This window comes from Chrysemys picta, chromosome 9 (assembly GCF_011386835.1).
Source record: "Chrysemys picta bellii isolate R12L10 chromosome 9, ASM1138683v2, whole genome shotgun sequence".
NCBI classification, from domain to species: domain Eukaryota; kingdom Metazoa; phylum Chordata; order Testudines; family Emydidae; genus Chrysemys; species Chrysemys picta.
The window spans coordinates 57072630-57088872 of NC_088799.1; the positions used below are offsets into that span (position 1 = coordinate 57072630).

A 16243-nucleotide genomic window follows, 5' to 3' on the forward strand; every position below is an offset into this window, starting at 1 on the left:
CATGCTGCTGTTTTTGTCTTGCCGTTGGGATAGAGGGCATCCTAACAAAGGGCATACCAAGGGGACTGCACTTCTGCAGAATTATGAGGGAGGTGATGCATATATTGTCCCTGGGGAAGAAAAACACCCCATCATTTAAAAGTGCATTGAGGTCCTTCAGCTTCTTTCCCATGTTGGCATGTGTCTCCCAGATTCCAGTCTGCACACTTTGACCAGCAGGCTGTCATGTTGTATAATATGCTGGTGCATGGTAACTGATGGGAAGTTATATCTCACTGTCTGAAGTGAGCAGCAGGTAGGTCAGTAAGTTCTTTTCCAAAAGGAAAGTTTCACATCATACGATTTTGTTACTTCAGACATTAACTCCATTCATCAAACTGCTCTTACAAGGTGTCATGAGTCTCTCTCCTTTGCAGGTCCAACTCATATTATATGGACAATACAGCTGACCCCCCATCTGAGACACGCCACCGGTACAGGGTTCCTGAATACCTGGATGACACAAATTCTGACCTCACAAGGTAAGAGCCTAGAGATGGTGTTCACAGTGGTGTAAGTAGAGATCTGATGATATTGGGATAAACTAGCATCAGCTTTCCAAAGGGAGCAGGGTGACCTACAGGGCTGTGGGGCAAAGGAGAATGAGAATGGGATATCTTGTACATAGAAGACCAGGAAACACAATCCACATCCTGAGCCAAAGGTATAGAACATGAAGCGGGCACAGCTTCACTGCAGTCACATGGTTATTAGTCTTGTTCAGGGGTCGGCAACCTTTCAGAAGTGATGTGCCGAGTCTTCATTTATTCACTCTAATTTAAGGTTTCGTGTGCCAGTAATACATTTTAACATTTTTAGAAGGTCTCTTTCTATAAGTCTATAATATATAACTAAACTATTGTTGTATGTAAAATAAATAAGATTTTTAAAAACAACAAAGAGTCTGGTGGCACCTTAAAGACTAACAGATTTATTTGGGCATAAGCTGCCACCAGACTCTTTGTTGTTTTTGTAGATACAGACTAACACGGCTACCCCCTGATACTTAAGATTTTTAAAATGTTTAAGAAGCTTCATTTAAAATTAAATTAAAATGCAGAGCCCTCTGGACCGGTGGCCAAGACCCGGGCAGTGTGAATGCCACTGAAAATCAGCTCGCGTGCCGCCTTCGGCACACGTGCCATAGGTTGCCTACCTCTGGTCTTGTTGATTCATCGCTCATCAAGCTTTCTGTTGCAGAATCAACCAAGCTAGTAGCGGTAACTACAGTTGTGCTGTGTCCACTTCACCTTTATGATTTCCCTGGGTATCTAGAGTCTTCATTCTACACAAGTGTTGGAGTTTGTTCACTTTCAAACTTGACATCAGCCATGTGAAATCAGGAAAGTGATAGTGGAGTCGCAGCTATGGATGCTGAAGACACTCAGCGTCTCCTTTTCTTGGGTGCCTAGTTTTTGATATTGGTCTCACACTTTATCCCACCAAAGGGACTGGGGAGTTGAGAGGTATGATCTTGTGACACCATTCTATCCTTTTTGTGAGTTGCATGGTGAACCCAATGTGGGGGCTGGCAAAAACCCAACCCCAGGTAGTCAGAAGCCGTGGAGTTGCTGATAGCAATCCTGGGTTTAGCTAACATTCCTGCAAGAAACTTTTGCTATGCTTTATCGGGGATTGCTGCACTAGCTGAGACAGAGTAACTGCATTTGTTCTCTAGAAGTCTGTATTTCTTGGTTAGAGATAGTGAGAATGTTTTTCTGAAAGGAACACAGCTTTCCACACCACTTACCTGCTAGTTTCATAGAATCATAGGACTGGAAGGGACCTCAAGAGGTCATCTCGTCCAGTCCCCTCCATTCATGGCAGGACTAAGTATTATCTCGACCATCCCTGACAGGTGTTTGTCTAACCTGTTCTTAAAAATCTCCAATGATGGAGATTCCACAACCTTCCTAGGCAATTTATTCCAGTGCTTAACCACCCTGACAGTTAGGAAGTTTTTCCTAATGTCCAACCTAAACCTCCTTTGCTGCAATTTAAGCCCATTGCTTCTTGTCCTATCCTCAGAGGTTAAGAAGAACAATTTTTCTTCTTCCTCCTTGTAACAACCTTTTATATACTTGAAAACAGTTATCATGTCCTCTCTCAGTCTTCTCTTTTCCAGATAAACAAACCCAATTTTTTCAATTTTCTCTCATAGGTCATTTTTTCTAGACCTTTAATAATTTTTGTTGCTCTTCTCTGGACTTTCTCCAATTTGTCCACATCTTTCCTGAAATGTGGCGCCTAATCAACGTGGAGTAGAGTGGAAGAATTACTTCTCATGTCTTGTTTACAGCACTCCTGCTAATACATCCCAGAATGATGTTTGTTTTTTTTGCAGCAGCGTTACACTGTTGACTCATATTTAGCTTGTGGTCCACTATGACCCCCAGATCCTTTTCTGCAGTACTCCTTCCTAGGCAGTCATTTCCCATTTTGTATGTGTGCAATTGATTGTTCCTTCCTAAATGGAGCACTTTATATTTGTACTTACTGAATTTCATCTATTTTCTTCAGGCCATTTCTAGTGTCTCACACAGTGCAATCTTGTTAGTCTAAACCAGTGGTTCTTAATCTTTACTGCAGCCTGCACCCCTTTGGTTTTCAAAATATGTTCTTGCACCCCTTATCAAAAATCAAAATTTGTTCTCGCACCCCTTAAATCTAATAAATATGTTCTCACACCCCTTAAATCTAGATATATTTTTGTTTGTATATTACAGTACGTAATCGTTAAAAAATATATAATGTTAATAAATACATAGGTTTGATAAAACAAAGTAGTTGTACTTACATGCCTGTGCTTAATTTGTGTTTTCGATGATTTACCTTCTAAAAAAAATCTGGCATGTCTCGAACCCCCAGAAAGGGTATCTCGCACCCCCAGGGGTGTATGCACCACTGGTCTAAACAGTAATTTCACTGAATGCCCTTTCTGAAGCACTTTAACAACACATATCAGCGAGTGAAGCAGTTTAATGACTCTCCTCCTCTGGCAGGTCCAGCCCCCAATCTAGACACATCCCCGCACATCACACTGATGCCAGATTCACAGTCCCTGGATACCTGGGTGATACAGAATGTGACCCTAAAAGGTACGTGGGTGTTGCATGTAGAGGGGTTATCCAGGAAATCTGAGGACAAAGGAAAATCTAAAGTCCACTGCTCTTGGAAGGCACTCTTATTATAGCCATCAGCCCTGGAGTGTGAAATGATGAAAGGGACTGTGCAGAAGAGTGTAGATACCCCAGCTTGCAGGACGTAAGGTGAGCTTGAGGTGTATTTCACCTCAGCTTTTCCTGACAAGATTCGAACACTTGAGCTCTATTCTCTTGTCAATGCCATGTGTTTGGAGGGATTAGAACCCTTAGTTCTTACCCAATGTTAATGTGAATAGGCTCTCCTCCCATCCTAGTAACCGTAAGATGCTGCAGAGGCAACAGAGGTGTTGAAGGGCAACTGAAATATATAGAAAGTGTCAGTAGGTTGGCACATTGAAATGCAATTGGGGCCCATGAAACAGTCCCCACAGAAAGAGTCTTTGAACAGTTGGACAGAGTCTTTCCTTTTTCTCAGCACATAGAACAGGTTTACATGATGATTCAGGTGCCAGTGATGGGCTTTTCCTTCTTTACCAGATCTGTCCCATGCTATGAGGAGAGACGTCCCACAAGAGAGATCAGATACGAGAGTACCAGAGCCACAGAACACAAAGAGCCTGAACTGAATGTGGCAAAGTAAGGAGTTAGGGGGAACAACCATCATATTGCTCTGATGATGAATTCTTGTTCCGTTCCCCTTTTGTCTAAGGCTTTGAAAGTGCCTGTTGCTCCCTAACCTCTTAACATCAAGCAGGTGCAGAACATCACAATTTGAAATTCCCATACCAGGTGCCAATTTCATTTATTTCTTGTAGGGACCTTTGGCACTGCTGCACCTTGGTCCCTCCTGTTCTCTGCCTGTAGCACACAGTAGTTTGCTCTAATTCTGGATGTGCAGGTGCTGTGTGGTGCTGGTGGCTTGTGACATACATGAGGTCAGACTAGATGATCTGCTGGTCCCTTCTGGCCTTAAACTTTATTACTCTACAATGTTCAGGGCAATTAGGCCAACCAATTCCAAACTCACTGCCAAGGGGCTTAATTTGAGTAATTAATATTCAGATGATATCCATTGAAAAATCAAATCTCAGTGAACTGATCTAATATAGCCCAAGCTTCTTCCAATGTTCCCAAGATCTGTCCATTGCATGCGTGTCTTCATGGGTACAATCCAGCCCTCAGAAATGCATGCAGGACTCTCACTGACTTCTGTAGACCTTGCACTTGTGTATAGTTGGGTGGAATACAGCCCATGCTAAAGGTCTCCTACCTCCAGCATAAGAGAGCCCAAGTAACAAAATAATCTTTTCTATAGCAGCTCACACCTTAACCCCTTAATTATACATGAGTGAACTTAGCCTTGCAACCCCCTCTCTGAGATAAGTAAATATGATTATCCGATGTTACAGATGAAGAAACAGAGGCACAGCAACTAAAAGATTCTTGCCAAAGGACAGACAGTGAATCAGTGGCAGAGCTATTAGAGGTGTATGTCTTCTCAGTCCCAGCATTGTGCCTTAATCATAAGACCTCCTTCCTTCCCAGTCTGACCCTGGATGTTGGCTTGATGTGCAGGTGCTGACCTTGGGTCAGACTCCGTTGGCTATTGCACTTTGCTTACAACTGTCAAGCTACTATTGCTGGGAGGAAAGCTCATAGAATGCTGTACATCCCCAGATTAATGGGTAGTGCTAAGAGGAGTTTAGGAAAAGGAGTTCTGTAGTCCACGCTTATTTTGCATTGCCTATACTTCCCCCACATTGCCATGTTCTGGAGCAGATATTTCACAAAGGATTCTGCCATTTCAGAATCTAATTCCATGAGCCAATTTCCAAGGTCCTTTGCATACTGGAATGACCCTCCTTCTTTGGTAGGTCCAGCCCTTCTTCTGGAGACAGCAGCGCTGTTACCCAAGAGATCCGATACAAAGTCCCCATGCACCTGGATGATGAAGAATTTGATTTCAACAGGTGAGGGGGAGATGTGTGTTTTGTTGAGTGATATTAGACAAGGACTCTAAGGAAAATCTTGAGGATATTGCACTGGTAAGTCTTGGAAGTAGAATCGGGACTTTGATTTAGATTGTCAGGTACCCGGTCTTCATTTATGATTGTACGGCACTGAGCACACTGCCAATGCTCAATATATAATCAAACATCATATAGTTTTCTGCAGACAATAATAGCGCTTTTTCTAGACTGTCCATATTAATGTTCGGTACTAAGAGGCCTTGACCAAATGGGATTCCGCATTTCATTCCTACTGCTTACACTTTTCCCACAGTACATTTTTCCTTGTGGAAAGGGATCACTTAAGAATGTGCTGTTTCAGATCGTGATGCCATTAGCCGATCTCTGGGGCTCTTCATGGCCTGCAATGACTTTCTTTCTTCAGCAGGTCCAGCTCTCATTCTACAGAAAGCAATATTACTATCAATGACCCAAGACACAGAATCCCTGGGTGTATGGAGGTTGGGGAATTGGACTCTGAAAGGTATGGCCCTACCTTGAGTAGTTTTGTATCATCTGCCAATTTTGCCACCTCACTGTTTACCCCTTTTTTTCAGATCCTTTATGAATATGTTGAATAGGATTGATCCCAATACAGACCCCTGGGGGATACTACTATTTACCTCTCTCCGTTCTAAAAACTGACTATTTATTCCTACCCTTTGTTTCCTATCTTTTAACCAGTTACTGATCCATGAGAAAACCTTCCCTCTTATTCCATGACAGCTTACTTTGCTTAAGGGCCTTTGGTGAGGGACCTTGTCAAAGGCTATCTGAAAATCTAAGTACGCTATATCCACTGGATCACTCTTGTCCACATGCTTGTTGACCCCCTCAAATAATTCCAGTAGATTGGCAATGCATGATTTCCCTTTACAAAAATCATGTTGGCTCTTTCCCAATGTTTCCCAATGTTCATCTATGTGTCTGATAATTCTGTTCCTTAGTATAGTTTCAACCAGTTTGCCTGCTACTGAAGTTAGGCTTACCAGCCTATAATTGCCGGGATCACCTTTGAAGCCTTTTTAAAAAATTGGTGTCACACTGGCATCAGAAGTTGATTTAAATGATAGGTTACCTAAAAAGAATGGCTCAGGTTTAGAGCTGCAAAGAGTTCTTTCAGAATTAGTCCATAGGTTTAGTCCAGAGTTCAATATCAGGGTGATCCAGAATAGAAGTGGAGATCTCAGTCATGTGGCTCAAACTTCCCCTGACGAAGCATAAGCAGATTTGAGATGAAAGGATCAGAGCCCAAAAGCCCTTTATATATTTTCTCGGCAGCCTTTTGACTGCATACAGTCCTTGGGTGAACAGTAGTGTTTTTGAAGTAACCTCCTGTTTCTTAAACATCACCAGTAATTAGCTACATGGATTAGCTATGCCTGTCTCCCACCTTTTGCAGGTGATTTGCTATATACTTAAAAGAGAAATCAAGACAGTGATATCACTACATTCACAGTTCATTTAAATGTTAATATCTCCTTTTGATCTCTGAATTAACAGAATACAGCAATAGACAGGAACTGTTTGGTTACATTGTTAACCTCTAACAATATGTATATAAACACACAAAACCACAAACATTATCTACTAATATGTCTCTGAAGGTTGAATCTGGGTCAATTAGCCAGCTAGTTGTGTAACCCTTTCTGGCTCTGTGTCACAGAGGGTAATCAATCAGTGGGACGAACACAAAGTTAGCTAGACAAGATGGGTGAGGTAATATCTTCTATTACCTCACCCACCTTGTCTCTCTATATCCTGGGACCAACCTGGCTATAACAACACTGCAAACACCAAAGTTAGCTACTCAGCGGAAGAATTCCTCCATCTTATTTTATTCCTATCCCACTCAAAAGCACAGAAATGCATTTATCTCTAACCCCTTTGCTTCACACTAAACCATGAGCCATAACACCCGGCAATCCCAACTCTGACATCACAGGAGAGCAATTTGGATTATGAAAGTTCAGACATTGTCCAACGAGAAGTCAAAAGGCAAGTTTCTTCCCTGAGTAGCAAACCACACCACTTCATCAACAGATGCTGGGTAAATAAAGGATTTGTCCATTTGCTGGCAATTTAGAAAAGTTGGGGTGGGGGTGTGATGTTTCCCTCCGGTGTTACCCGGACCCATGGTCTGCTAGGTCACTCCAACCCTTGACTCTGCGAGCCAGGCTTACCCCGCACTGCTGTGAGAACCCCCACTCCTGGGCTGTTCATGCACAGCCTCTGGCATGTAAGCTGCTCCCAGCTACGTGCAACCGAATGACACTAGCCAATATCTCTGGTCCTAGAAACAACCCTAGGAACCCCCATCTTGCAGTGTCCAGTTATACCCGCTGGACGCTGCAAGCTTATATAAGTTCATCAATTTAACAAAGAAATAGATATGTACTAGGCTTGTTATCCCCAAGGGAGTCTCTGACACACATCAAACCAAACACACTGCTTCAGGTAGAATAAACAAATAGATTTATTAACTATAAAGATAGATTTTAAGTGATTATAAGCCAAAGCATAACAAGTCAGTGTGGTTACCAAAATAAAATAAAATATAAGCACGCAGTCTGAACTCTCAACCCTATTAGACTGGGCAGCAACTAAATTAAGCAGTTTTTCTCACACCACTGGATACTGTAGTCCTTAATACACAGGTTTGTTCCTTAAACCTGGGCCAATCTCCTGTGTTGGAGTCTTCTTCTCAGTGTCTTGGTTGCTTGCAGCATAGGTGGGGCAGGAGAAGGGCCCAGTATGTGTCCACTCTGCCTGTTTTATACTCTCAGTCCATGTGCTTGTAGAACACAAATCCAGGCATGTCTGTGTGGCATTGCTGAGTCTCTCCAAGCAAGGACTTTGTCAAGCCAGGCCTTAACAATCTCTAAGGATGGAGATTCCACCACCCATTCCAGTGCTTCACCACCCTCCTAGTGAAATAGTGTTTCCTAATATCCAACCTAGACCTCCCCCACTGCAACTTGAGGCCATTGCTTCTTGTTCTGTCATCTGCCACCACTGAGAACAGCCGAGCTCCATCCTCTTTGGAACCCCCCTTCAGGTAGTTGAAGGCTGCTATCAAATCCCCCCTCACTCTTCTCTTCTGCAGACTAAATAAGCCCAGTTCCCTCAGCCTCTCCTCATAAGTCATGTGCCTCAGCCCCCTAATCATTTTTGTTGCCCTCCACTGGACTCTCTCCAATTTGTCCACATCCCTTCTGTAGTGGGGGAACCAAAACTGGACACAATACTCCAGGTGTGGCCTCACCAGTGCCGAATAGAGGAGAATACTCACTTCCCTTGATCTGCTGGCAATGCTCCTACTAATACATCCAAATATGCCATTGGCCTTCTTGGCAACAAAGGCACACTGCTGACTGATATCCAGCTTCTCATCCACTGTAATCCTCAGGTCCTTTTCTGCAGAACTGCTGCTTAGCCAGTCAGTCTCCAGCCTGTAGCAGTGCATGGTATTCTTCCTTCCTAAGTGCAGGACTCTGCACTTGTCCTTGTTGAACCTCATGAGATTTCTTTTGGCCCAATCCTCCAATTAGTCTAGGTCACTCTGGACCCTATCCCTATCCTTCAGCGTATCTACCTCTCCCCCCAGCTTAGTGTCATCTGTGAACTTGCTGAGGGTGCAATTCATCCCATCATCCAGATTATTAATAAAGATGTTGAACAAAACCAGCCCCAGGACCGACTCCTGGGGCACTCCACTTGATACCAACTGCCAACTAGACATCGAGCCGTTGATCACTACCCGCTGAGCCCGACAATCTAGACAGCTTTCTATCCACCTTATAGTCCATTCATCCAATCCATACTTCTTTAACTTGATGGCAAGAATACTGTGGAAGACCGTATCAAAAGCTTTGCTAAAGTCAAGATATATCACATCCACCACTTTCCCCATATCCACAGAGCCAGTTATCTCATCATAGAAGGCAATCAGATTGGTCAGGCATGACTTGCCCTTGGTGAATCCATGTTGACTGTTCCTGATCACATTGTAGCTCCCTTGCTGGACAATAGCTGTTGATGGGCTCGTTGACACCCCACCCAGGCATTGGTTACTTTCCTTGCTGTTGCCTCTGGGGAGCTAATATCTGGCTGATTCCCCAACTTACAGCATGCTTTAGTGACCTCCATACAACACAATTCTCATAATTTCATATGCACTAATGATACACATATTTGGATAGAGAAATGACTTTCAGAAGATCATAATCTTTCCCCTGATACCTTACAAAGCATGCTTTATATGTGAGATCACGATTATATGAAAATGAAGAATATGGGGATTACAATATGCTCCCCCTAGCTATAGACTGTCATGGGGGGAAGGAATGTTTTCAAACTAAAAAGTCAAAACATTTCCTTTCCAAGATGTAAAAACAAAATTTTTGCAACTGTCTGTGGTTGGAGAAGGGACAGGGTCAGGAGCAGTCTCTCAGAACTACCAGACAGCTGGTAGCAACACTGGGCAGATTGAATTGGCTGCCATAAGCGCCGACTCCGTGGGCGCTCCAGAGCTGGAGCAGCCATGGAGAAAAATTAGCAGGTGCTCAGCACCCACTGGCAGCCAGCTCCCCTCCTCCCCCTCCCGCCCACCGGCGGTCCCCGCCGATCAACTCCTCCCCCTCCCTTCCAGCGCCTTCTACACACTGCGTGTAGGAGGTGCTGGGAGGGAAGAGGAGGAGTGGGGACGGAGTGCACTTGGGAGAGAAGAGGTGGGGTGGGCGTGGAGTGGGGGTGGGAAGAAGCGGGGTGGGATGGGGCCTTGGGGAAAGGGGTGGAGTGGGGGAGGGGCATGGGGCTGACGGGGGTTGAGCACTCCCTGGGAAAATTAGAAGCCGGTGCCTGGATGGCTTATTCCATTAGGAACCTATGTACCTGCCTTGGGGTCACCTGGTCAGACCCTTGCTTGTGGATTGTCTGGGCCCTTAGGACTCATAGGGAATTACCTTGGATGACCCATCAGGCTCAGAACACTCATGACACGAAATATGCATTTTTCACCCAAAAAATTTCACCCAGCTCTACCCATTTACATCAGTATGGTGCAGTGAATATTAGTGAGTAGCCGACGTTTGGCCCAGAGATGTAACTCAGTGTTATCCAGGCCTTCAAGGACACTGCCTAGATGCTGTGTTCAATATGTGTATTTCTCTGTGGGACTTGTGTCAATGGAGAGAATTATAGCAATGCTAGCAGGAAGGAACCTACGTCTGGCAGAAGTACATGCTCCAATGGCTAATATTTTCCCTCTGTGACTGTCACAGACAATAGGCCTTTAGCTAAGATTTTCAAAGCCAGCTAGGGGATTTAAACACATCATACCCATGCATTTCAGTTGGAATTGTGCATTCAAATCTCCAAGGCAGCTTTGAAAAGCTCAAGCCTAGCATAATATTTCTCCAGCTTTCAGCCTGATGGTTCCTATCTTTGGAATGGATTTCCACATAGTCCAATATATTAATTTTTCACATGTTCTTAAGAAAACCTCTTTATTTTCTTCCCTAGGCTTTCTCCCTTGAAGGGCAATACTGATGCTGAGAATGAGAACATATCTACTACCCGATCCAAGCCTCTTACCACTAGAAAGCACACTGAGCCTGACGTGAACACGGCACAGTAAGGAGCCAGGGAATTCATGCCCTGTTTTACACTGAACTTTCTTCACACACACGAGGCTAATGAAATCCTTTCCCTGGCTGATGCTGTCTGTGGGATACTCACTCCATTGCTTGACACTGTTAACTACATTTTCTATGAGAGTGGGGGCAAAAACATCTGTCACGCACATTAATTAGACCTGAGGTACCCAAACATTGCCCAGTGAAGGGCTGCACTGACATCTTGCCAGAAGCCCCAGGGTCACGCCTACTGTGCATAAAATGGATCTGGATGCGGAGGCCTGCAACTTAAATATGGAGGTGGGACCTGCTTATGGAGACATGGCCCAATATGCAAGGAATGCTGGGACTTGTATTCTCTGGGCCGTGCATCCAAATTAAAGATCATGGGAGCCACAGGACTCTCATTTTAGAAGTTCGTAGTCTTGGCTACCCTGAGTTAGGGATTGATTCCCTTTCCTCATCTCCCAGCTTCCAGTTATGAAGGGACACATTTCAGCCTCAGTTATACCTCTGCAACTCCATTGGCTTCAGTGGCACTGATTGGGCATAATTGGGGGTGGAATTTGCTCCAAAGCTTATAAACAACCTAAGAATATATTTGCCAATGTAAGTACTTAGTTTTTAAGAGAGAGCTGGACAAATTTGTGAGTGAGGTTGTATGATGGGGTTGCTTGTGATGGTGGGATCCCTTTTGGTTCATGTCCAGTGTTTCTAAAATCTTAGGCTTCAGGGCTTCAGATGGTTACCTTCAGGGGTCAGGAAGGGATTTTCCCCCCAATGTATTCTGGGTATTTTTTTGTTTCCTTCAGAGCAGGCCATAGCTGGAGATGGGACACTGGATGAAGTGGGCCAATGCTCTGAGGTGGCACTGATAATTCTCTCTCAGGTGCTTGGTTAGCTGGTTTTGCTCACATGTTCATAGTCTAACAGATCACTGCATGTGGGGTTGGGAAGAAATTTCCCCCAAGGCAGATTGGCAGTGACGTTGGGGGTTTTTCACTTTCCTCTGCAGTGTGTGGATGAAGGTCACATGCCAGGACTATTTGGCTATATCTCACATAATAATTTCCCTGCTGTTGCAGAGGCATCGGGCACTGGTGCATCTTGGTGCCTCCTATTCTCTGCCTGTGGCACACAGTAGTTTATTCTTATGTGGGCTGTTATACTTTGGTTTAATTTTGATTGTTGGGTTTAGTATGTGGATGCTGGGTGGTGCTGGTGGCCTGTGACAGGAGCTCAGACTAGATGATCTGGTGGTCCTTTCTGGCCTTAAACTCTGTGACTCTATGATTGTGACTCAATTTATGGGCAGAAATCTTGACTTGTATTTCTATTTTCCATAGAAATGTGGACTGTTGATAAACTGAGATTTAGAGCCCATTTTGGCTCCAGGCTTCTCATGTGTTTTTCCAGCATGAAAGTGTTTTCTGAATGCTAGTTACTTCAGGCTATAGTTCCACAAAGCAAACTCATGAATCCCTTTCCTACAAGTCATGCTTCTCTTCTTTCTCAGGTCCATGTCATTTTCCAGAGACAACACCATCACTAGCACAGAGGCTAACAGTGGGGGCTTACCATATATGGAGAGTTTAGAACCTGCCTTCCAAAGGCAAGTGGGATAGTGGGATTGGTTATATCAAAGAGGAGCCTGAGGACAAGAGAAATTTGGTGCCAGATGTTTTGGGAAAGAGGAAACTGAAAACAGATTTGAGGGTGTTAGTTCCTGGTTCTGGTTGGGGGTTGTCCTGTTGTCTCCAGTGTGAGAGCAGACACATACACACTTTTGTACCTGTAGGCAGTAATAACTAATGGAATTAGGGTGCAAGGTATCTGAGAATGCACTGGACATTCCCAAAATGTAGATCCTTGCCCTTCATTGCAAGGAGATGCAGAATGAGCCAAGAGGGATTTTTCAGGTTTCTAAGGGGCCCACTCATGTTTGAGCTATACCCATTCACAGGCTGTTGGGTAAGAGAGAAACCTGTCCCTCTGTGATGGGGTTCGCTCAATGCAGGTGGTGCCTCCTACTGATCATCCTGGGGATTAGCTCTGCCAGGCATTGCACGATCCTCTGGCGATGTTTTCACTCAGCCTGTCTCACACTGCGACTCCTCTCACTCCAGGAACTGCAGCCTCTTCTTTGTGACTCAGCCCTCTGTCTGGGTCACTATGTGGTTTCCTCTTCTCGGGGTTACCCAAAGTTCTTCCCACAAACGGTCTCAGGCAGTTTTCTCCAGCACTATTCTGATGGTGTCACTTCCCCAGTGACTGGCAGGGGAACATGGGCCCGCCCACTACTCCAGGTTCCAGTCCAGGGACCCTTAACCTGCAACTGTGGTCTGCTTTCCCTCAGCCCTGGCTGCTCCTTCCCTGGATTCCTTCCTACAGGTTCTGGTTCCCCTACTGCTCTGGGTGTACAAGCTCAAAATGTAGGCTACTCTCAAATGCCCCAATACCTCTCCCTTTTCCCAGGGAGTGACTGCAGATGACTTCCCTGCTGCCATCTTCTGTTGCCAGCTTCCTGGCTTTATAAACCTGGCCAGCTCCTCCTCCAGCTGGACTTCATCAGAAAACTAGGCCTTAGCACTCCCTGGCTTATGGGCTAACAGGCCTAATTTACCCCCTCAGGCCTTGTTCGGTGTGGACACCCCATCACACCCTCCCTCCCCAGTCCCACCCAATGAAATGAGAGAGGAAGATAAAAACACACAAGACACATGTGAAACACAAGTAACCACTCTGTCACCTGCTCTGCCCTACCTTTTAAATGCCCCTGTTGAAACAATCATTGACTAGCCCGGCTTTGCCCTTTTTTCTCAGTGCACAGAACTGAGCTCTAAAATGATTCAGGTACCAAGTGCTGTAGCTGTTGTTGGGCAGATCTGTCCCAGGTTATGAGGAGAGAAGCAGCACCAGAGAGACCAGATATGAGAGTCCTAGAGCCATAGAATAAAGGTAACAAGCTTTGCAAAGTGAGAAGTCAGGATTGCTAACCATGGGCTTGTCTACACATATAGTGATGCAGCTGTGCCACTGTAGTGCTTAGTGAAAACACAACCTATGCCAGTGACAGAGTTTCTCCAATCAGTGTAAGGCTATGTCTACACTGGCAGAACTATTTAATGGAGAGTTTGGTCAATGATCAAAAAGCATTTAAAGAAAATCGATTTTGTGTGTTCACTCTGTCATACGCTGTCCGCATAGCGCATCCACACTTGGGGCATCGACAGTGAGAGCAATCCATTGTGAGTAGCTATCCTACAGTTCAGCTCTCCACCTTCTGCCAGTAGGTGTTATGGGAAGGCAGAGGGGATTGCAGTGCACCGTGGATCCGAGCTCACTGTCCCACAATGCATTGCTTTCCTTTCCAGCATTCAGTATGTTTCCGTCTTCAGTTTGCGGCATTTTTCAATGTCCCATGTTTTCTATTTGACAACAACATGGATTTCGCTCTGCTCTCGAATGCTCTGCCAGCTATCACTAGCACATTGCGAATGGCAGTGGAGTTAATGTTGAAGCTCTAGAATCAACGGGAATCACAGTTGCCTGACGTGCTGTTCGACTTGGATATGGCCAACATTAGGTTGCTTTGGGCATTCACAGAACAGCTGAATACAGTGGAAAGTCACTTTTGGGCTTGGGAAACTAGCTCTGAGTGGTGGGATCGCATTGTTATACAGGTCTGGGATGACGAACAGTGACTGCAGAACTTTTGGATGAGGAAAGCCACCTTCCTGGAACTGTGTGCTGAGCTTGCCCCAGCCCTGCAGTGCAGGGACACCCAAATGAGAGCTGCCCTCACGGTGGAGAAGTTCATGGCGATCACAGTGTGGAAGCTGACGACTCCAGACTTCTACCGGTCAGTTGCGAATCAGTTTGGAGTGGGGAAGTTGATCATTGGGGTTGCATTAATGCAAGTGTGCAGGGCCATTAATTGCATTTTGCTGAAAAACACCGTGACTCTTGGCAACGTGCTTGAAATAGTGGAGGGCTTTGCAGAAACAGGTTTCCCTAACTGTGGAGGGGTGATAGATGGCACGCATATTCCAATTATGGCACCGGACCACCTTGTGATGGAGTACATAAATAGGAAGGGATACTTCTCCATGGTGTTGCAGGTGCTTGTGAATCATCGTGGCCGTTTCACTGACATCAACGCGGGGTGGTCCAGAAAGGTGCATGACGCACGTATCTTCAGGAACATCAGCCTCTACAGAAAGCTGCAAGCAAGGGCTTTCTTTCCAGCCCAGAAGATCACCATTGGGGATGTTGAAATGCCCATAGTGATCCTGGGAGACCTGGTGTATCCCTTAATGCCATGGCTCATGAAGCCGTACACAGGAAACCTGGATAGCAGTAAGGAGTGGTTCAACAATAGGCCGAGTACGTGCAGGATGACCGTGGAATGTGCGTTTGGCAAATTAAAGGTGCATTGGTGATGCCTTTATGGCAGGTTAGACCTCAATGAGGAAAATATTTCCATGGTCATAGCCACGTGTTGCACGTTGCATAATATTTGTGAAGGTAAGGATGAAAAGTTTGCTCAGGGGTAGACTGCTGAGGCAGACCACCTGGCTGCTGATTTTTGAGCAGCCAGACACCAGGGCTATTAGAGGGGCACAACATGGGGCAATTCGATTCAGGGAGGCTTTGCAGCAACACTTCGAAAATGAGAACGAGTAATATTTGTTGCTATGCTTGGGACTGCAGTGCTTAATGAAGTCGAGTTTTACTAGGCTAGGAAGCACTTGTGATTGTTCAGGCCAAGGATTCAATGTAAACAAAAGATTACAGAGCTTGTGTATTTGTTGATGCCTTTTGCTAACATAACTTTCATGGAAACAAATAAAGAGTGGTTATCTGTCAAATAACTTTTCTTTTAAAACAAAAACAAAAAGCCCAACAGCACACATATATTGACACATGCACATTCTTGGGGGGGGGGGAGTGGGATGAGGTACCAGGGTAGGGTTGACTTTTGACGGTCACGGAACATGGAAACCCTAACATCATCTGCCAGGGATTCCACTGATGTAGTCTGAAGCCCAACAGCTCTGCCTTACTCTTGGGTAGTTCCAAATCCCTGACAAGGTCATTCAGTTCACCTTGTGTTATGAGGTGTGGTTCAGAGGAGGAGGATGGGAGAAAATGTGGGTCCTGTGACATTGATGGTTCAGGACCAGAAGTTTCATCCTCTTCCTCTTCCTTGTCTGACTCAAGTGAGAATGATTCTGGTGCATCAGGAACCGGCAGTCCTTCTCCGTGGGGTACTGGGCGTATAGCTGATGGAATGTTTGGATAATGCACAGTCCACTTTTTCTTCTTTGACACACCTTTCCCAACTGGAGGCACCATGCAGAAGTAACAATTGCTGGTATGATCTGTTGGCTCTCTCCAAATCATTGGCACTGCAAAAGGCATAGATTTCCTTTTCCTGTTCAACCACTGGCGA

General features: G+C 45.1%; 1 protein-coding gene across 2 annotated transcripts in view; it reads left to right on the plus strand.

The window, feature by feature from the left end:
* ZNF185 (zinc finger protein 185 with LIM domain) overlaps positions 1-16243 on the plus strand; it is a 103621-nt gene that overhangs the window by 58535 nt on the left and 28843 nt on the right. For both annotated transcript variants that reach the window (XM_065556254.1, XM_065556255.1), the window contains exons 16-21: positions 417-521; positions 3042-3137; positions 3681-3779; positions 5018-5113; positions 5538-5636; positions 10676-10786. In XM_065556254.1, coding sequence (XP_065412326.1) covers positions 417-521; positions 3042-3137; positions 3681-3779; positions 5018-5113; positions 5538-5636; positions 10676-10786 — 606 coding nt within the window. The remainder of the gene's footprint in view (positions 1-416; positions 522-3041; positions 3138-3680; positions 3780-5017; positions 5114-5537; positions 5637-10675; positions 10787-16243) is intronic.